The sequence below is a fragment of the Telopea speciosissima genome, chromosome 9 (assembly GCF_018873765.1).
Source record: "Telopea speciosissima isolate NSW1024214 ecotype Mountain lineage chromosome 9, Tspe_v1, whole genome shotgun sequence".
Lineage (NCBI taxonomy): Eukaryota > Viridiplantae > Streptophyta > Magnoliopsida > Proteales > Proteaceae > Telopea > Telopea speciosissima.
This window is the reverse complement of record NC_057924.1, coordinates 63187899-63211603: the sequence shown is the minus strand read 5'-3', so window position 1 is coordinate 63211603 and position 23705 is coordinate 63187899. Positions and strand designations below refer to the sequence as shown.

Genomic DNA, 23705 nt, shown 5'->3' with positions numbered 1-23705 from the left:
GAACAGATGGGGAAGGAAAGAATACACTGCTTCGCATCCATGGCATTTTAAGTAGATCAGTGGGCATATCCTACTTAATCCTTTCCAAAGTCTGCATTGTAGTGAGCACTTGACTCAAGCTTCTTGGCTTCATTCAGTTTCCGGACAGCCTGACAGCAGAAAATGGCACAAAAATTAATAAGCAAATAATCAGGTACCACGGTTTAACTACTTGGGACAGCTGATTTGTGGAAGAGAGCATATATAAGTCTAACAAATAACAACCATATCAATCAGACTTGCAGAGAGATCTTAGAATCTTGGATACAAAATAGACACCCCCTCTAATACAGAAGCTTCACAGAACCCCACAAAAGCCGGATGCTATGAAGATGGTTTATGTAAAATATTTACAAGTCCAATATATATAACCAAGAAGGAAATAAACCACCCTATACCCAATGACATGCCCCAAAAGTCCAAGCGAACTTGTACTGGTTGAGTCATGAGTGCACACCCAGACTTTCAACATCGCAGACAATTTTTTCCAGTGAAACATCAGCAAATGCATCTAATTGGCTACTTCTTTTTCACTTTTCCCTTAGAAAAATATCATGAAAGAATATATAGCATGGGGGAAAAAGTAATCTATTTCAAGCAAGAGATAAAGAGAGGACAAATGGAGAAAAAGCAAAAAAAAAAAAACCCACTATAGAAAATATTGGAGTTATGTGCTGAATAAAGCAAACATCAAGGGGGAAAGTACTGCATTAGCTCATACCACTCATTTACAGGAAGGAACAAAACACATCTCACAAATAACAAAGAATTTTCAATCTAAGGAGAAGATGGGAGAAGATATTGGAATTACATATTATGGAAGAAGTAAAATAAGAAGTCAAATCTAACCGTTATAGTGGATACTGGTAGGCTAGCTTAAAGTCAACAGAAGATTTTTTTTAATTGGAAAATTAAAAGAGCTGCAACATGAGGACTTCCAAGGAGGTCACCCATCCTAGTAACACTCTCACCCAAGAAAAACAGGAAGCCTGATAGGATCTGGTGCATTGGTGCTTTGTCTTACTGCAAAGAAAATACATACAATATGTCCCAACTATAATTTATGTTTTACTATTTCCTAAGAGTATAAGATTATGGCCACTCCATGAAAAAGGAGTATGAGAGCAGCATCCCTGCTCAGTCAAGCTGTGTCAACCTATATACTTTGATCAATAGAGAACCTCTTTGATGGGCCACGGCACAAGCCCAAGAATACCAGACGAACCTTACAATCTAATTGATTCCTTTTTAGTACCAAATACAGAAGCACTGAAAACTAAACAAATTGGATAGTCAGATCCGGCCATCTAAAAGAGTCCATCAATTAGACAATGGCATAGACGAAGTGGGATATAGCAACCGACAAATGAAGAATCTTTCATGAATATGTTGCAGTCCTATCTCTATATATACTACACATTCTTTTTTGAAGAGATTTACCTTCATGAAATCTTCATGGATAACATAATCACGTTCAGCGCGGATTGCTGACATTCCAGCTTCAGTACAGACATTCCGAAGATCAGCCCCATTAAACCCCTGCAATAAATGCAACACATGCAACAGAGAGATTAGAAATAACAGAACATACGGTACTTCATGTCTCACCAAGGGCAGCATGCATGACTTACCTCTGCGAGTTTCACTACTGCCTCGTAGTCTATCTCACCATGTTTGGCAATCCCAGCAGCATGTATTTTTAGGATTTCCATTCTTGATTGTTCATTGGGCAATGGGATCTCAATTTTTCTGTCCAGTCGACCAGGACGGAGAAGCGCAGGATCCAGGACATCAGGTCTGTTAGTTGCCATAATCATTTTAACCTGTCACCATATTGAATAATGAAACTTCAGTTGCCTGGATATTCTTTGGAAGTTATCAATAAAAACAAGTTGATACAAGAAAATATGCGAGCAGATTAAGAAAATATCAGCATATTCATTTATCCATTCCTACTGTTCCATGCAGGGGAAAAGGAATTCAAATACATTGGCTGTAGGTAGTTTCAGTTAAAAGGAAAAACAATGCCACCTGTCCAGACTATGTGTCTGCCCAAGGAGGGATTTAGAGAGTGTAACTCTTATCAGAGTCCCAAAATCTTGTGCAATTCATATACATCTTGCCTTGTTGTGTCATGCTGAACAGACTGGTAAATGATATGCCTGGTGCTCTTGTTGGATGAGGGGTGAGGAGTGGTTGTTATGGCTAATGATGCGGGAGTACATTTTTTACTCCAACAATCAGTGACTGCAGCTTTCAGGTTTTAGTTTATCTAGACAGATATTGGTAGTTTAGACAATCCTTTTTCTCTTGACAATGTCAGGTGTCGGCAAGGTACTAAAACTCAGGTCTCAGTACAAACTCGGCCCTTGGAAAAACCGAGTCGAATTGAGATCTCGCCGAGTTGGTGCATTTTTTTTTTCCGACTCGAAGCCTCAACTCGGTGGGTTTTAGACCTAGTTTGGTTCTGAAACTTGGTATTCAGCCTATTTTAGGCCATTTAAACACAATGACACTATCAGATTTTGCAAAAACAAAGTCCAAATATAAGTTTCAATTCGGACCATAGGTTGGTAGGCGATGACGTACTCAAATACCCTACTCTACACATAATGTAGTAATAGAAAGCAAGCAAAACATTCAATAAATAGCTAAACAACTTAAATAAGAATTAGAAATGTTAAAGTGATACATCAAACTGTTTAACAGTGTTACAACTAACATCACATAAAATGACTTTGAATCAAGTATTCAGTCACCCGCTAGTGTCACATAGTCTTCCCATGACATAGTGTTGCTGTAATGTTGCATATAGTGCTCCACAGCAAGCATATAAGAGTTCTGTCGAGTTAGGTAAGTAAATACATAGTAGATGGGTCATTTCCATGGGTCAACCCGAGATCTTGACCTTGAGTTAGGTAAGTAAATACATAGTAGAAGGGTCATTTCCATGGGTCTCCCCCCCCCCTCCCCAACATAAGTATATCTATCTTCAATAGTAGGTATGGGGAAAGAGAGAGGCATTATTCTAACCTGTCCTCCAAATGCTATGGGGTTATACTAAACTGGTATCGAAAGCATACCTTTCCAAGCTGATCGAATCCATCAAGCTGATTGAGCAGCTCCATCAGCGTTCTCTGTATCTCACGGTCAGCACTTGTTCCCTCACTAAATCGACGGCCACCAATGGCATCAATTTCATCCATGAAAATGATGCATGGCTAGACAAACAAATCAACAAATTAGAAAACAAAAAGGAATGCTACAACAGAAACAGTACAATGTATAGTAATTCACAGAGCATGGGCTCTTACTTGGTGATCACGTGCATACCCAAACATCTCTCTTATCAACCTTGCACTTTCACCTATGTATTTATCAATTATAGCACTAGACACAACCTAATAGAAGATTAAATGGTTCAAGAGATTCAATATTTAAAATCATCCAGAAAGAGCGATTTCTTCTTCAGATGCACACATGAAAATTTTGTACCTTCAAGAAATTAGCATCTATATTACTGGCAATTGCTCTGGCTAGTAGTGTTTTGCCTGTTCCAGGAGGTCCATAGAGAAGCACACCCTGAAAACCATTTATTTTACAACAATGAACAGTAAAAAATATATCTAGCAATCCAAAATAAAGAAAGCTTCAATTAAAATGTCAAGCGGGGGACCGGGAGAGGAAGACAAGGTAAATGAATGCCAAGACTATTCACGCAAAGTACCTTGGGGGGTTTTATTCCTACTCTGAGGAAGAGTTCAGGATTCATAAGAGGTAGTTCGATAGATTCTCTAAGTTCCCGGATCTGATCAGACAATCCACCCACAGCAGAGTAGCTAATGTTTCCAGGATCTTCATGAAGCATGTTGTACACAACTGGATCAACCTGTAACAACAAAAAGTTAGAAAGCCCCATTACTTTCTTTATCTTTTGACCTCCCTTCGAAGGAAAAAAGAAAAGAGTAGGTTATAGTTCACAGGTTGGCATCCATGGCATCAATCATTATCTCCCAAGTTCTAGTAAAATTCAAAAAAGTAGTGCCACCACTTACTTCGCGTGGAAGGGCCCGCATGATCGTGAGAGTTGTCATATCAAGAACCACCCTGGTCCCAGCTGTCAGCTTTTCCTTATCTACTTTACTGCGGCACCCAACAACATATCTTGGACCACTACTTGCTTTAACTATCACTGGAGAAGATAAATACACAATTGAATTGTCAAGTTCCCATAAGTACCTCCCAATTTCAATCAGGACAGTGTTGTGAAGCAATTGCCTAGGCTTGGCCCAAGGTCGCCACGCATTTTAAGGATTGTTGGGTGAAAACAGCCTAGGCAAGCCATGATTAGGTGATTGCATAGGGTTGAGGACTTCATCTAGTGTCCCAGGTGGTAGCCTAGGATTCTAGGCATAGTTTTGAGCACGGGACTCACTTATTCATTGACTAACATATATTTTGGTCATTATATGATTACAATGCATGTACTTTACAACCTATCATGGTTGATTGCCAAAATGGATTCTGATATTAATAGTCTATAGAAAAGATACTATTATAATATTTCTGCAATCTTATCATGTTTGAAGTATTATAAAGAGGGGGAAAAAAGGAAAAAAACAAAAAACAGAGATGCTTTTGTACTCAATTGAGACAAGGTGACATGGGTTTTTCTTGTTCTTTGCTTTAGTTTCCCTAAAGCTTCACCCTTTTGTTTTGTTTGATGGACTAACCTCAAAATCTGAGATCAAGTCATCAGGACAAGTTTGGTTAGAAGAAGCCTAGAGACCAAACATCAATTCCAAGTCTTAAAGCCCAGTTTTCAACTTATAACTGTCAAAACATAGGGAAAGTAATCAAGTTTTGGGCGTTCAAATATATTTGTACTTATGTGTTTTTGCTTTTTTTCTTTCCCACTTCTTGTCAAACCAGTAGTGAATTAGTGGGTATTTTCTCTACCCAGGATGTTTGATCTGTTTATGCCTGAGAGCCGCATCGGTATCTTAACATTAACAATGGCATCACAAGTAATGAACATGACACAAACCCACAAGATTGAAATCTGCGAAGGACATCAATTCATACATTGTAGATTGTACTCCCCAAAACACCAGATTAAAAGGATCGAGGGTCGACCAAGGGGCAAAAGGGTAGAAGAGAAAAGAAAGTGAATAGAGGGTATATGAAGAAACCAAGGTCCCACTCCCTAATCTAGGTGGGATATCAACAGGTTTAGAACACTGCAAGATCTGAATCTGAAATACATAAAAAAAAAGGGCATACCCAGTGACATCAATTCATACATTGTAGATTGTACTCCCCAAAACACCAGATTGAAAGGATAGAGGGTCGACCAAGGGGGAAAAGGGTAGAAGAGAAAAGAAAGTGAATAGAGGGTATATGAAGAAACCAAGGTCCCACTCCCTAACCCAGGTGGGATATCAACAGGTTTAGAACACTGCAAGATCTGAATCTGGAATACATTAAAAAAAAAGGGCATACCCAGTGCAATACATACCCCTTCTAAAATAAAATTGATATAGACTCCATAAGTTGCAAAAAGAAGATGAAGAACAGAATTTCCCAAGTTACTGACTCTGAGGATGCTAAAGAGAAGGAGAACTTACATCGTTCATTGTCAAGAGGCCTCAGAACTTCGCCTATTATTTGTCCAACACTTTGAAGGGACTTGAGATCATCCTCAGTTTTAGCAAAGTCCTTTTTTGCTGTTCTTAAATTTTCCCTCACTGTACATTTCCATTTTCAGCACATCTTAGTTACAGGCACGAGCAAGTTTGGAAAGGCAGAGAATTTGTGAGCAAAGAAGTACATATCAACAATTAAATTGGGATTTAAATCAACAATAGTACTCAACATCTCTTGAAAAATTATAAAGACAAGTGGGGCAAGCGAGAGTAAGAACATTGAGAGGTAGGTTGATTACAGTGACATCAACTGATAAGTTTTCAAGATTTAGCAAAAAATAATTCAAAGAAATAAGAGAATTGCAGCAGATACTACCATTAACTCATAAAATGTTCTTGACTGTTATAAATTCAATCAATTACAGTCACGGAAAAGTTGCAAACCAGTCGTGGGAGACCAAAAGTAAATATAACATAATTTCTGGAAGATGGACTATTTTAGTTCTCTAAGATAAGATAAAAGGTGGTTTTTCCCCAACCCTCCCGCATTATGTAGACTTCTTATTCTTATAAAAGAATGGAATAGCTTCAAATATTTATCTCTCAGTTTATTATACAACTATTCCATACACATTTTTGAACACTTTTAGAAACCCTAATCATGTAACTTAACAAAGGTATAACAAAATGGTAAATTACACATAGGGTACCTAACATTTTGAGAAACTACACCTGGGGCTCCTCACATTTCAAAAATTATGTTTAGGTGTACCCCACATTTTATAAATGTTATGTTTGAGGCATAGTTCTAAAATCCCCTGAGATCTCGGAAAACTCGAGAATCTCAACTTGGTCAAGAAGAGATCTCAATTCTGCATGGTTTCAGTAAACTCGACTGAAATTTTAGCGAGATTTCAGTACACTTCGTACTATCTTGCCAAAATGGTACAAACCACCTTATAAATAGGCAGGGTCTCGACCCATTTTTCGAAATTTCGAAGAAAACTTGTCAGTATTGTGGGTTTGGACCTACAGAAGGGGGGAAATGCTTTGAACTTGATTTTTTTGCCTTATCATCACTCAATACTACTGGGATACATTAATGTAGTCCTAGATTGGTAGAGGACCAACTAGGAGCCAATAAACCAGGATCTGTTATGAACATGTGAATCGGCTAGGTCAAAATAGGGTTTTTGGTGAAATTAGGGTTAGGTTCAAGTTTGAAGTGTTGGTTATGCTAGGTAGGTATAGGCGAGTCTATCAGTGATGGTCCTGATACCGATATATCGCGAGATCTTGAACTATGACTCTCAGGAGAAGAGTATGACACATGTTTATGACCTCTATGAGAAATTGTTCCAATTCCAACAATCTGACAAGTCTATCCAAGAGTATTACAGTGCTTTTAAGGGCATGCTTGAAGAATTAAATGTGTTCCAGCCCCTTACTACTAATATTGAGAAGTTGAAGGCTTAAAGAAACAAATTTTTTGTCTCCAAATTCTTGGCTGGTTTGAATCCTAGTCTGAAGACTGTAAAAGGACATCTACTTGTTGGTGAAGTGGTTCCTACTTTGAATGATACCTTTCCTAGACTGCAGCGTATTGTTTCTCCTAGTTCCAAGCCTGACACCAACCCCAAGGAAAATTCTGCTTTTACTACTACCAGAGGCCGTGGTTCAAGGGGAGGACGTGGCTTTGGTGGTCGTGGTTCAGGTGGACAGCACATTGATAAAGCTGCCCGGCTGTGTTCTTATTGTGGGAAGACAAATCATACTGTTGAGACATGCAAGCATGGGAAACCAGAATGGGCTCAAAACTTGGCCAATCATGCAGCTCCTGAAGATGGTTCTAACTTAGTTGCACCTAGTGATACCAAACCTGGCCCAGCCATGGGAGATTCATCTTCCAACCTTCGTGATGAGGTTCATCAACTAATGCGTCATATAAAGAGTCTAGAGTCATCCACTTCCATTACTTGGGCATCTACTTCCGCTGCCACATTGGCTCATGTAGGTACACTTGCTTTCTTTTCCACCACCTCCACACCTTGGATCATTGATTCTGGGGCTTCCGCCCACATGATTGGTAAGTCATCCATTTTTAGTTCTATTTCATCTAATTCTCACACTCCTCCTGTTATTGTGGCCAATGGTTCCTCCACACCTATTACTGGGCATGGCACTATTTGTCTTAAGTCTAACCTTTCTCTACCTTCCGTATTACATGTTCCTCAATTTCCCTTAAGTCTTCTTTCAATTAGCCAGCTTACTAAAAATTTGAACTGCTTCGTAACATTCTTCCCTTCTCATTGTATTTTTCAGGATCTTCACACGAGAAGACGATTGGTGGAGGGTGTGAGAAAGATGGGTTATATTATCTGTATGGTACTGCTCCGTCTGCTTCGGCTGTAGCTAGATTTGTTGGAGAGTCTCCTTTTCAATGGCATTGTCGGCTAGGACATTTATCTTTGTCTAGATTAAAAATTTATTTCCACAGTTTAAATCTTTAGATAGGCTAGAGTGTGAGGGCTGCGAGTTGGGTAAGCATCATCGTGCTACTTATCCATCTCGTCCTATTCCCCGTAGTACGTCTTTATTTTCTTTAGTACATACAGATGTGTGGGGTCCTTGTCGTGCAAGTAATAGACATGGTTTTCGGTACTTTGTCACTTTTGTGGATGATCATTCTAGAACTACATGGTTGTATCTCTTAAAGGATCGGTCTGATTTTTTACATGTTTTCCAAAGTTTTTGCAATGAAATAAAGACTTAGTTTAATGCTTCCATTACAATTTTTAGGTCTGATAATGCTTTGGAATTTGTTCAAAATGAGATCTCTTCTTTTTGTGTTGCTAACGGGATGATTCACCAAACTAGTTGTTCCTATACCCTTCAACAAAATGGGGTAGCGGAACGGAAGAATAGGCATTTACTTGAGGTCGCTCAGGCTCTCATGTTGCATATGTAGGTGCCTAAACATTTTTGGTGTGATGTAGTCCGTACTGCTTGTTTTTTTATTAACCGAATGCCATCATCTATACTTACTAAAAAATCCCTTTTTTCTATTTTATTTCCTAACTTACAGATTTTCAGCTTGCCTCCTCGGGTTTTTGGATGTGTCTGCTTTGTTCATAATCTTCACCTCCCTGGTGATTAATGTAGTCCATCAGAGTTCTGAAACTGTTTGCTAATTAGGCAGATTTGGGGCTGTTTAGGGTAAAACTAGGGTTAGGTTTAGGAATTCAGGTATGGTTTATATATGGTTTTAATATGCAGGTTTAGGGGATTAGTATGGTATAAAGAAAGTAGGGTTTGGATAGGTTTAGAAGTTCTGCAGTTTTAGGGTTAGGGTTAGGGTTTTAGGTTTCAGATTTTAGGCTAATTCTAGGGTTTAGGAAGGGGCTTGGGGGCAGAGTTTGTGGTCGAGTGTAGCTGGCAGTAGAAGGGTGATTCAATCAGGCTTTGGTGGTGTTTTGATGGTTAATTAGGGCTAGACAGAATTTAGAATGGTTTTTAGGGTTTTGGGTTTTATGGGAGATGAGGGGTATTAGGGTTTGAGTGGTCTGATTGGGATGAAAGTAGGATCGAGTGTACCAGGGAGTGTGGGGGATGTATGCTGAAAGTTTGGGACAGATCTGATGGTGGGATGATGGTTGCTTAGAAACTAAGCTATGATTCGAAGGTGGAAGTTGCAGGTTTAATGGAGAGCTAGGTTTGATGGATGGAGGGGGGTTTGGATGTGGTCTAATGAAGGGAATGCTGGGCAGATTGTGAAGGCTAGGGTTGGGGGGAATCGATGGGATGGGTTAGGCCTAGGTTGGAGGATTAGAGGATGAAGGGAAATGCAGGAATTTAAATAAACTTACTGGATTTGAAGATCTGTAGTAGCAGCAACTTGAAGAAACTTGAAGAAGAACCTCCCGATCATGAACAGATGCAAGGAGTCACTAGAATCCACCAGCCCTTCAATCCTTGATATGACTCACAAGGGGGAGGGGTCTTGATATGACTCACAAGACTGGATCTCATAGGAGAGAATGGCAGCAACAAAGGCAGCAAGCATAAAGCTGAGTTTTATTAATCAAATTCGTCTTCAATGCTGGCCTCCCTTACAAACTTATATAGAAGACCCAAAAATAGACTTAGACACTAAAAAGGAAAGGCCTAATCCTATCCCTAACCTATTAGCTAACTTAAACTGACTAGGAAACTGAAATAGACTCAAAATAGAGTCATAATCTAGCCCAACTAAACAACTAAAAGAAAAACTAATAAAATCACTTAAATTGAACCATTGGTTGAACCGGTTCAATTTAAAAAACCAAATAAAAAAGCTAAGTATGGGAGCTAATCCCGTATGCAACCTATTTACCCATATTTTAGGCCCATAAAAGTGGCCTATTACATTAGAAACCCATGGGATCAAAGGCCCAACATGTATATAACCCAACCCTAGACTTATTCCTAATAAAAGAAGCTCATTTTGGTGATGAATCGGCATCAGTGATAAGTTAGACCCTAGGTCAACCAAATGTATCTTCCTGGGTTACTCTCGGACCCAGAAAGGATATAGATGCTATGACCCTCTGACCCGGAGGCAATTTGTTAGTGCGGATGTCACCTTCTTTGAAGGCACATCTTATTTTTCTGGTCAACCCAACTTGTCAGGTGATCCGTTAATTGTATCTGATCCTCCTCCTATTCCGGTTGTTGTCCCTATCTACCTCTCCACTACAGGTATATTGGCGCAAGAGGCGTGTTGAGCAGCTCAATACAAATAATATTGATCCATCTACATTGCTTCTTGTACCGTCATCAACCTCTGATGGAGATTCTAGCTTACCTACTCTCCTTGACTTACCAGCTGATCCGGATCCTGATGGCTTACCTATTGCCACTCGAAAAGGTAAGCGTTCATGCACTCAAAAATCTTTAGTTGCCTATCCTACTAATAAGTTTGTTTCTTTGTCTCATCTTCCATCCTGCCATCATAGTCTTGCTACTTCCCTATCTACCTATACCATTCCTCGCACCCATACTGAAGCTCTTGCTATCCCTGCTTGGAAGAAAGCCATGGATGTGAAAATGGATGCCTTACTGACTCGGCATACATGGGAGTTGGTGGATTTACCTCCTGGCAAAGACCTGGTCCAGTGTCGGTTGGTATATACTATTAAGTATCATTCTGATGGTTCTGCTGAGCGGCTTAAAGCCCTTCTGGTTGCTAAGGGATACACCCAAACCTATGGTGTTGATTATTTCGAGACCTTCTCTCCTGTGGCTAGGTTGAACTCTGTTCGCCTCATTATTTCTATGGCTATGAATTTTGATTGGCCCTTATACCAGTTGGACATTAAAAATGCCTTTCTTTATGGTGAGTTGCTCGAAGAGGTCTATATGGAGCAATCTCTCGGGTATGTTGCTCAGGGGGAGAATGGTGGACGTGTGTGTAGGCTGCATAAGGCCATTTATGGGCTGAAACAGTCTCCTTGAGCGTGGTTCGAGAAGTTTAGTTCCATTGTGACTAATTATGGTTTCTCTCAGTATTTTTCAGACCATTCTGTGTTTGTCTGTCGCCAAGGAGAGAAATTGGTGGTACTTGTTGTCTGTAGATGACATTATTGTGCCAGGAAATGATGAGAGTGGGATCATTAAATTTTAGAAACATTGATTGTAATACCAAAAATATGATTTTGATTTAAATAGTAGTAGGGAAATTCTATAATTATTGGTAACAGTATAAAAACTTGTTTCCGGAAACAGATTCTATCAAACACCATTGGTGTTCCAATTGTGTTTTGGAAACGTTTCCAAAACAGGTTTACCAAACGCTACAAAAACTGTTTCTCAGCACAGTAACGAAAAAAACTGTTTCTGCTGTTTCTCAGCACAGAAACAGCAGAAAGGTTACTAAACGGTGCCTTATTTACAGCAGCATTTTCAGACTAAAGAATTGGGCCAGCTTCACCACTTTCTTGAGATTGAAGTCATTAGAATTAAAAAGGGGATCAGCCTTTCCCAAAGGAAGTATGTGTTAGATCTTTTGACCGAAACTGGTATGCTTGCTGCAAAACCAGTAGATATTCCTACGGATCCCAATCAAAAATTTGGTACTGATAATGGTGAGTATCTCAAGGATGTTCATTCCTACAGAAGTTTAGTTGGAAAGCTATTATACTAGACTGTCACTAGACCGGATATATCTTATGTTGTTGAGGTTCTCAGCCAGTTCATGCAATCCCCTTATAAGTTATAAGTCTCATTGGGATGCTGCTATTCGGGTCCTTCAGTATTTGAAGGGTGCTCCTGGGGAGGGGTTTATTTATCGTCCCAATAGACATATGGAGCTTGTTGCCTACTCTGATGTAGATTGGGCAGGTTTTGCTAGTGATTGTCGGTCTACCACAGGGTATAGTACGTTTGTTGGAGGAAATCTGGTTACATGGCGAAGCAAGAAACAGACAACTGTTGCCAGGTCCAGTGCTAAAGCAAAGTATAGAGCTATGGCTCATACTAATGCAGAGTTGATGTGGGTTAGATCTCTCCTTCTTGAGATGGGGTTTCCAATTCCAACTCTTATGAAAATGTTTTGTGACAACCAGACAGCCATCTATATTGCTAGTAATCCGGTCTTTCATGAGAGGACAAAGCATATTGAGGTGGATTGACACTTGGTTCGTAGCGCCATCTTGGAGAAACTGATTGAGACACCTTTTGTCGCTTCATCTGATCAGCTAGCTGATGTATTTACCAAATCTTTATTTGCCCCTAGTTTTCGATCTTGTTGTAACAAGCTGAGCATGGGTGATATATATGCTCCAGTTTGAGGGGGAGTGTTGAAGTTTGAGTCTAGGGGCAGATAGGTCTTTTATTGTAGTTTATTTGTCTTTTGTTATGTCGGTTTGATGTAGGGGCATTACTGTCCTTTTACTCTTCTTATTTTGTTATTAATACTAAAGTAGCTGACCTGCGTGAGAACATACAGTTCTGCCGCAGGTTCCTTTCTCTCTCGGGATTTGCTTCTCTTCTCTCTTCTTTTCTTCTTTCTTCTTTCTTCTTCTTCCTCTAATCTGATTATTAATTCTTGATATTATAACACATAAGTCCACCATTCACGTGTTGCATCGATCAAATTTAGTTCGAACCAACTTCATCTTTCTTGTTTCCGAGAGCTCGAACCAATTAAAGTAGTCATCCAGACTTACCAACCAGTCGTAAAATGCCTGTGGATCATGACTTCCACTATATTCCTTTAGTTCGAGCTTGACCTTCTGTATGTCATCAAAGCGTCGTCGGGGTCCACCATTACCTCCATTAAAATATGATCATATGTGGTCTTCAAAAGTCGTTTGGTTGGTATTAATCCTCTGATTATGGTTTTTGGCTATAGACTGTGTCAGAGGTCTAGCATCACCTTCGAGAGGTGCATAACTGCTTTGTATAGGGGTATCCATTCAATGTTTCATTGCTGCCATCCATTCATTCATGCTTTTCTGATCAGTAGTTATCTGCTGAAACATCTCCAATATCATATTAAAAGGATCAGTAGGTGAGTCTGTATTTCTTGAACAACTCTCTGCCAATAGCTATGATACTACTTAATGTAATACTGCTTTAAAGGTTAAAACCAGTACCAAAACAGAATCGAAAACAGATGAATGAAAATCCAGACTAGGGAGAAAATCAATAGGATCAATCAGATTAGAACTCGAGTAGAGATCTCCTTTTATATCTCCTAAAAGCTTCAGCTTGATCCAACGGGTGGATCTGATATTACAGGGAAATCCTAGCAACACTAGGAGAAGGTTATATCAAATCAAAACAAACCAGAATGCAAATTAAACAGCAGAATTGTAATCTTCAATTAAAACAGATATTTTGGCATAAATCTCAGAAGAATTAGACCAACAGATTAGGTGAATCGAATTCAGCAATTAAGGTTATGGGGATTCAAATCTGGAAACAAAGGGCAGAATTGGGGGCCTTTAGATATCTCCATATCAGCAGACCTGATCTGCACCAGGTCCTCGTCAAAGACCTCTTTTAGGAAGATCTTGAACGCCCCAAAAGCATAGTACTATATCTCGCGATATATCGGTATCTCGGGCCTACCGAGATATCCGAAATATCCGAGATATCGCGAAATATGCCCGAAATATTGCATTTTTTCTGCAATATTTCGGGGGTCCATCTCGGGGGGTATTTGGCCATATCTAGGCCTGAAACTTCATGGACAGCCTTATTTAAGCTTAATAAACACATTTAAACCATAAAATTGTAAAAATATGAATTCAAATTGGTGTTTTGGGCTTGCACCCTTGATTGACATACGGTCGCCGACCCTAATGTATAAATAGTTAAATACACATAGATTAATGAAATCACAACTTAAGTTACAAATTACAAGTGCTAAACTGCTAATAGTAGTTGTTGTGCCTCCCTGGATCAATCCCACTCATGCCTCGCTGGAGTGGACGTCCATTGCTCTCTGTTTGAAGGACATATGTGGACCACGGTATAGAATTGGAGAAGAAACGAGTGTAGTCATCCACAAGTGTCACGTAAATGGAATCATCAACATACTGTAGGTAACCTATCCTAGGATATAAACTAGGGTTACCAATCGATCCAGTCCGTGAAGAAGATGATCCACTGTGATATGATGTTGGCGCCGGCGCAAGAGGCGATGGCATTGGCTGCATGTATGGCTGGTGAGGTTGGTAGCTAGGTCCGCTAGGGTATGCAAAGATGTTATCTACAAAAGATGATCCAGTATGTCCCTGGGACTGGGACTGGTAGTCATAGTCCCCTACCCCACTAAACTGCCCATATGATGATGATCCATATCCATATCCACCGTAAGGTTGTGATGCACCATAATCCGATGCCAATGGAGTGGCATGTGCGTCAAAAGATGGGGCACGCCAATGTCCAGTCGGTCCTCCCTCCCTATCACCCATACTCAAACCACCAACAGAGCTAGATAGGTTATCAATGTCCATGTGATCAGGTTGCAACTGTGTTTGTTGACCCCTACGCTTCCTGTTGTATGTATGTAGGGGGCCTCTCGAGGGGGGGGGTGCGGGGGCACGTGCTCCGTGGTCCGTATCTTGTGTGGCATGATCAAACTGTGTCTCTCCAGTGAATCGGAGTGGCTCTACAGGTGCCGTATCCTGGGCCTCCTGGCCTACCACATAACGCTCTCGCATGCCGTCAAATTCTTCACCAGCATCACCACCACCAACATCACCACCACCAGCATTACCACCACCAGCATCACCATCACCACCACCAGCATCACCATCATCATCATTTGAGGACTTAGACCAGTTTTCATCATCAGCAACATTGCCACCAGTGGGCTGGAATGGTATGGGTGAGGCTTCCTTGCATGTATCTAACCCTCGTCGACCATATACTCGTCCACATCGGCACCAATCTCGGAAGCTATCATGGAGTCGGGCCTACCTCCCTCCTCATCCAACACCGGCTCACCTCTATCCTCACCCAATCCACAATAGGGTCCTCATCGCTGCGAGTCAACTTGAAAGATGTCGGCTAGATCAATGGTGCCCCTCTGTCCCCACATGTCCCATGCGTATGTGTTGCGATTTCAGCCTCAGTCGTAGTGCACATACACCATGTCGTGAGACCCAGACCCATCTTGCCTCTTGGAGTGGATGAGTGCAAAGGTACTCCAGCCTCTCACAACCGGATGCAAAACATGTTTGGGCAAGGACTTTAATTGCTATTCTTCTTAAGTTTTCAGCCGATTCCCCATACAACACCCACCATTCAGCTGCATTACAAGTTTACAACAAAAAAGACATGTGTCAAATGTTGTTTCAACTTTCAACTTTCAAATTTCAATACATATGTAATTTAAAACTTAAAAGAATTACCAAGATCACCACGTGCTCTCGCCTAGATCGCAGCCTCGCCCCAAAACTTCCCAATGCATCCCTAAATACCTTGATCTACACCCATGTGGAAAATTAGTAAGTACTTCTTCACTACTTATTTGAAAGCATCAATAAGTTGAGTTTCCAAATGAACTCACTTCATTGTTGCAAATTGCTTGTAGTGCACCATCTGGCTCCAACTTCTTCACTACTTGTTTCACAGCATCAATAAGTTGAGTTTCCAACCCAAGCCTATTGTTATATTGATACTTAGGGTTCAAGTAGTATGCTGAAATATGACATATAGAATAGAGGTATTGTCAAATGCATAGGTAATTAGTAAATAATAATACTATGAATTAGTAAACATAAAACAAATTTACTCACCAGCCTTATGCAGTGGATGCATAAGTTGATTCTCCCAGCGAGCATTTATGATATCTAAGAAGTGTTTGCTCCTCGCAGGAGCCACACTATAGACACTATCTTTCATCAAGTCTATTGCAACATATAGGACTGGCATGGTTGGGCCCTTCAGAGCGGAGTCAACAACATGTAGAACTTTAACTACTGGCTCTAAAACTTTCACCACTTTGCTTAGTTTGGTCCAGAAGTCCTCAGATGACATCGTTGTTTGTGCTTCCCTCCCATTTGCAGTCTTGGAACCCTTCCATTCAAACCACTCCTCAGAAGCAAACATGCTTCTCAGCCCGGCCTTCTTTGTCTCAATGCTTTTGAGAGCAATGTAGTTGGTGGCAAATCTTGTGATGCCAGGCCTAACCAAGTCACCCTCACATTTTTCCCTCAATAGATTGAGTGCATAGGAGTGGTTGTATACAAAGTTGGTGACTTGTCTTGTACTTTCAACCACAGTCTTCACCAACTTTAACTTTCCCATATCTTTTAGCATTAAGTCAATGCAATGGGCTGCACAAGGAGTCCAGAAGAGCCGGTACTTACTATTGTTCATCATCTTCTCACCGGCCAGCTTGAAGTTACTTCCATTGTCCGTTACAATCTGGACAACATTCTCAATACCCACATCTTTTTCCACTACTTCCTTTAACAATCTGTAAATATATTTTGCATCCTTTATCTCTTTGGATGCATCCACAGATTTGAGGAACACTGTCCTCCCATCACAATAAACCATGAAATTGATGATGGACTTTCTTGTAGGCCCAGTCCATCCATCTGCCATTATAGTCACCCCATATGTCTCCCACATATTCCTCATCTCACTAATGTACTCATCAATCTCACTCTTTTGTTGAGGTAGATAAACATTCATTACCTCATATGGGGTGGGGCCCTTGAATCCTGGGCCACTCTGCAATGGTATCTATCATGGTATCATAATGGGGGCCTTGTGCGATGTTCTTTGGGATGGTATGGTATAGCATCCACTTAGCTATTGATTCTTTAACCAATCCCTTCATCCCCTTCCATGCTCCTTTGATTCTAGGTTGACTGCTTCCTTTCTTCTTATGCAATTTAGGATCGAGATGTTGATGGTGGTATGCAGTCTTGGTAAGAGGTGTTGGGGTTGCCCTCACACTTTGTGATCTTTTAAAAGGATTCAAAGTTCTAGGACCTCCAGAACTGCCAGCTCCTCCACTACTCCCTACTCTTTGTCTCTGCTGATCATTTTGAAAACTTACTCTACTCCTTGAAACAGCCGCCTAAAATCCCTAGCCTCCTCTGCTTGTTTGTATGTCATCAGCAATGCATGTCATCGAGGAGGAGGAGGAGGAGGAGGAGTCATCATCATCATCATCATTGTATCGTCTTCCTCCTCCCATCGAACTCCTCACTGTATCCTCAAGTTGTTCTCTTATCCTTTGCTTGTCAACCTTCCTCTTCTTTCTTCCCCTCAAACTATCACCAATCTCCCTGGCTACTTCAGGGGACCATATGACAACCTACAACATCTTTAGATCATCCAAGGATGTTGTTTAAGTCTCTGGACCCACCTCCCATAAATTGCATGTGACAATAGTTACATATAGATTTTCTCTTATCCCCATCAATGGGAGTACCATGTAACCATGCAATGTCACCCTATGTTGGTCGGGTCTCTCTTGTTCCCTCTGTTCTCTTTGTTCCCTCCGCCCCTTTGTTGACTACTTTCCCCACCTTTTGCTTGCCCTTCGCACGTTGTCTATCACAATCCGCCATAATGATACTTGTTTACTGTAATGTAAGTAACACAAATAATTAAAAAACTTAATGTAGATGCACTTCAATTGACACTTTTAGATTACTAATACACTTGTATAGTTATTTAATATTTTCCCCCTAACCCTTATATTTTTCACATAATTAAAACCAATTTTTTATATATAATGTTAATATAAGTATTGACCTAACACAACAAAACCAAAAATTAGTAAACATAATATACATGTAATGCATCTCAAAACATATAGAAATAACTTTCATATTTTTTCATTATTTTTTAAACTTAAAACTCATATTTTTCCTTATTTATTTCTGTTTTTTTAATTTTTTATATATTTTTCTTAATTTTCAAAAATTAAAAGAATTATTTAATAGCAGAAAAATAAATCCGACACTGTGAAGCCGTAGATCGGCCATTGGTGTCTAACATATATTTAATTCATTACCATCTAAGTCATATTACCCCTAATTATTTCCTATTTTAGTTGTAGGAAAATGAATTTTTAAAACCAGAAAAAAAATAAAAAAAATACATATGGGAAAAAAATTTCGACACCGTGAGGCTGTAGATCGGCCTTCGGTATCTAACATATATTAATATCAACATCCAACAACATTTGTACAAAGTTTTTTTAAAAAAAATAGTTTTAGAGAAATAGAATTTACCTTAAATAATGAAAATAGGCTTGGATGATGAGCTTAGATGACCCTCCGACATCTTCCCGGTGACAATGAGCTTCAACAATGCTTGGATGAGGCTTGGAAGGGAGGAAGAAAAGCAAAAAATGAGGAAGAAGAGAGAAAATTTGATTTTCAGCAGCTCTCGGTCGAAATATCGACCAAGAGCTGCGAAATATGGAATTATAAGGCCCTTAGTGTGACTATTTGTCACTTTTACAATATCTCGCGATATATTGTCGATATATCACGATATATCGACGAGATATTGTATTTTTATGTTTCGGAAGTGTTTCGTATCTCGGACATGTCGAGATTCACGAAATATGGCGATATATCGCCGATATTTCGCGAGATTTTATACCATGCCCAAAAGATGGAATGATCTGCTGGTCAGATCTCCTTTAAGAGCCACCATTGACATTAATGAGAAAAAAAATTCCTTGTTTGAAATCGTTAGACAGAATGAAATTTGCAGAAAACAAAGGAGTACTTGAACAATGAAGGAGAAGAAGAAGAAAGAAGAAGAACAAGAATAAGGGTAAGGGTAAGAGCACCTGGGCTCATAGCAAGGGGTTTGGTTGGATCAAACACCAGCCCAGCCTTGATCACACACAAGGGGTTCTTCAGGCAAGGAAGGATGAAGTAGTAGTTTTTTTTTTTTCAGCATCAAAATCGTGGTTGAAAGGACCCCCAGGCAAGCTATTTATTAAAAGCCACAACCAGTGCTAGAGTTGGTTTGGGAAATCCCCTAGCCGACTCTAATTACAATTCAGCATTCCTTTTTAAAGTCCAACTATCCTAAATCGGCTTTAAGTTGTGGAACTGACTTAAAACAATAAAAGAAAAAGGCATAAAGATCTAACTTAAATTGACCCAAAACAAACCACCGGTTCAACCAGGCCAAACTTAAACCACTTAAACAAAAGAGAACTAACTTAAAACAGGAATAAAAAGAATTAGACATAACTAGGCCATGCTAGGCTTGGGTCTCCTGCGGTAGGTCTTCAGATCTGCAACACCAAGTTTAATTTACCCTAACAAAAATAAACCTAATTTATGCACACATTCCATTCATGGTCCCTAAGTATCAAAATCATTAGAAAGAATAACAATAATAAAGCATTTAAAAGAAGATAGAACCAAAATTAAAACATTGAATAGAATATGATATGAACCACTCCACATAATTCTGATCATTAATTAGTTTAGATTCAAAACAATGTTAAAGTATCCACCAATATCTGAGTTTTTGACCCATAGACTTTAGTCAATTACTAAAGAAACAAATACAAAACCATTCACTTAAACATCAAAGCCTAATTTTCAACATTGATATACATCATGATAGGAACCTGAACTAAGGATACAAATAACAACCCCAATTTCAAACAGAATAGAAAACTATGATAAGAGAAATGCAATCACAATAAAGCTTCAAAAGAAGAAAAGTACATAATAAAAAAAAGGAATTAGTATTTCTGATTCAGTCTTGTACAGACCTCCTCTAACCCTGGCTTCGAGTTCCTTGTGTTGTAAGAGCTTCTTACGGTACTCATTGATTGCAGCCTTGCGACGAGCGTCTTCTCCCTCCATCTTTTGAGAACAAATCAAGAGAATTCTGGACATATTTGCATTAAAAATCATAAACATGACATTTTGCATCACAATCATCAAAGCTCAAGATCTCAACCATCCATTTGCCAAATCATATAACCATGAGTAGAAACTTAGATACCAACATCACGAACTATGATGCCAATACAATGAGTTCCCCAAAAACAATACAAACATTGTCCAACCAAAGCTCCAACTAAAGAGAAGGAAACGACTAGCCTGAATATCTTTTTTTTCCTTCATACCATTACTTACTTTTCTTAAGTAAAGATACAAAATGTTACATCCAGCCACACAAGATATTCATGAGCAATCAAATTGACTGATTTGTTTAAAAACAGCAACTAATACAACTGAATTTGTTGAATGAGATATAATAGCAACGACTTCTTTTGGAAGGGATGATGAAACTAAAGACATTCAAGATGAGGTTCCTTGTTGTATGCTTTTTGCTGATGATATTGTTTTGGTGGATGAGAAAAAAGCCGGGATTAACGCCAAGTTATTGAGATCAACCTTGGAATCAATAGGTTTAAAGTTAAGTACAACAAAAACAGAGTATATGGTGTGTAACTTTAGTTACACTAGGGCAGCTAATGAGGTGGTGAAAATTGATGATTATTTTAGGTATTTGGGCTCAATCATTAAAAAGAAGGCAATATAGAGGATGATGTTTCACAAAGAGTTAAAATAGGATGGATGAAGTGGAGAAGTGCGCCCTGAGTGTTGTGTGATCAATGTATTCCTCTAAAACAAAGGAAAATTTTATAGGAAAGTTATACGACTGACTACAATGTATGGTGCGGAATGTCGGGCAGTTAAAAAGCATCATGTAGATAAACTCAGTATAGCGGAGATGAGGATGTTGAGATCGATGTGTGGCAAAACTAGGAAGGATAAAGTAAGAAATGATCATATTAGAGCCGATTTAGGAGTAGCTCCGATACATGATAAGCTACGAGGAAGTAGTATGAGGTGGCATGACCATGTTCAACGGAGGCCTTTGGATGCTCCAATACGGGGAGTGATTTGATTCAAATTGAAGGAACTAAAAGAGCAAGGGGTAGACCTTAAATTACCCTAGGAGAAGTGGTTAGGAAAGCCATGCAAAGCTAGGGCCTTTTGTCAAGTATGATCTCAAATAGAGGTGATTGGAGAGGTGTTGTTGTTGATGAAAATATGAAATTTTAAAAGATTCAAAGCTGATTAGAGAAGTGGGCGATTTCCAAGGTCAGAAAGGATAGAGCCATACAGGTAGGGCTCCAATCAGCTCAATGTTTTATGAACTTAAAATCTATAAAATAAATAATAAGCATTATTTAGATGAAACATTAAAAATTACAAAGGCGTTTTTTTTTTTTTTTTTTTTGGGGGGGGTGAATAAGAAATTCGTTACTAAAGAGAGAAAAAATTTACAGGGCCCCTGAAGGGAAGCAACTAAACAAAGAATCAGAAGCCAAAACCTCAGCTATGAGGGACAGGAGCAACAAGAGAGACAAAAGAGAGACTCCAGGAGACAACAATGAGTCTGTTCCTTGGGGTATCATCGGTTTTTCCACTTGGCAAACATGGGTGGCACCATGTAATAAAGGATCGACACCCATATAACTAGTTAAATTTCATTCCGAAACAACAATTGGAGGTGTCTTACAAATGAGGCCCAAAAATACAAAAATGCCACTAGATTGCATTACTATGAAATGGCATCGCATAATTTTATGGGACTTCAAGTTCTCTTTAACCACTTTTGTGCCTGTTTTGGACTTAAATTTTAAGAAATGAGATGGGTATGGAGTCCTCCATCACAAAGATGTTTCCACCCTTGCCTTCCCATGTCTACCACATGGACAGGGAGTGTGACTTTCTAATGATTTCTCCCAAAAGATTAACTAAATATTTTCAGGGAGAGTCTCCTGCACCAATAGTGTGGGAAGTGATTTCCACACCAACATCTCTTTTGGTACTCAAACTTTGTGGACATTGCAATTATCTATTTATTGGTTAATTTTCAGACCAATCTGACTTCTTCATGCCTCAATATAATGTCTTGAAGATTGCTTCAAAAAGTTAAACCTATTTGAAGAACAGGGACCATTGGGGGAGGGGGAGAAGAGAAGTGCCATACACAGTGGGCCATATAATTGAGATGGGCAACGAAATCTAACATATAGTCTAATAAAAGAACTTCTTATCCATCCAACGATTAGAATGACCAAACCATTTGTCCGCATGGCAAAATAAGCCCTTTGAGTGGAAAAATCTCCCACTGTCCTAGTAGGAAACCTTTTCCCAAATATTTTATAGCCAGTTTTCCAACAAATATATAAGATAACATCCAGAATTAATAATATGAAAAAATAAAAGGGCAAGGGTTCTCTCCATAGCTGTGAACATAGCTCTCTACTGTCTCCTCTACAGTGTCTTGTCATTTTTTTTAACCTCTTCCATGTGGCAGCTAAGTTGGCACCATGGTTTTAAAGATCAGTATCAGATCGGTTGGATGGTTGAACATGTATCAACAGTGACAACGGACTGGATCCAATCTACCATACTTAGTAGATCGCTGGATCCAATAGTATTGTTAGGCTTTTTCTCATTGGACCAGTCAAACCTTTGCGGCAATAGGTCAGGGAACAATCTTTTCATCCACAAGGAATTTACTAGGGAAATTAGTCAAAATCCCATCTTTTCATGCATAAACTAAATACATTTACTCCTCACCCACAATGAATTTAGATTATAAGTGGACAACTGTTGGACATCACCCTGTATCAGTTTTGGACTCAAAACAAAGGATCCAGTTCTGTTTCTTATTTAAATGGTTGCTGACTTGCTGCGTGTCTGGTTTGAAAAATCTGTGTAGTAGTATTATCAAGATGCTCTAGCCCGTTCTGAAATAGCATATTGGAACCACAATATCTCAAAAACTGTAAGTTTAAATTGGTGCCAGTATTATAGACTTTCTGATCAACCAATGTTCGAGGCGAATGTTAGCTAAACTACTCTCTCCTCAGACGCATATCAGGAAGAAGAAAATGTCGTATGTTCAACATCCACGGAATTAATGCGCATCATAGAACAATGAATTAAGACGGCTCACAACTTCTGTTCAGTAAGTATCGAACCCTTCCACCCCCCCCCCCCAAAAAAAAAAAGAAGAAAAAGATGTCAAATAACGACTCCATAGTCTCCATTAATTCAAGTATTCAACAATTGGGTGTGGGGGAAGTATTAGAAGGGAAAATGAGAATCAGACTGATAACAAGAAACACTAGAGGTGTCAAACATAATTCTGTATTCCCTAGCGGTGAGCGTATAAGAAGAGAAATTGACGAAACGGGTTCAGGAAGAAGAGTAAAATAAAAAAACAGAGAACAATTACCTTGTCCAATTGAGAGGCTTTTCGGATGAACGGCTTCCGTCTTCTCTTCCCAGCTCGTCGTCTTCTACTGCTTTCTTCCCCCGAAAGTCATTTTCGGTTCATTTCCCCCAAAAGTCCTAAATTCCTAATACTTTTAGGGTCATTTTGTATCATTTTTTCATTTTGATTTTTGCCTATTTAACATACATAAAATGTTTTTTTTTTTTTTTTTTTAAGAAATGGATTTGGTATCTCTATGTGCAAAATGTATTTTTTTAAGAT

At 39.3% G+C, this 23705-nt stretch overlaps 1 protein-coding gene across 1 annotated transcript; it reads right to left on the bottom strand.

The window, feature by feature from the left end:
- LOC122638568 (26S proteasome regulatory subunit S10B homolog B-like) lies at positions 1–23504 on the bottom strand. The gene is made up of 11 exons (XM_043831423.1): positions 23445–23504; positions 19948–20066; positions 5667–5786; positions 4095–4231; positions 3767–3928; positions 3535–3621; positions 3354–3440; positions 3123–3260; positions 1671–1862; positions 1480–1578; positions 1–149 (listed from the first exon to the last, which is right to left on the bottom strand). The coding sequence occupies exons 2-11, from the start codon at positions 20039–20041 to the stop codon at positions 75–77; spliced, it is 1191 nt and encodes a 396-aa protein (XP_043687358.1). The 5' UTR covers positions 20042–20066; positions 23445–23504; the 3' UTR covers positions 1–74.
- Positions 23505–23705: the final 201 nt, after the last annotated feature.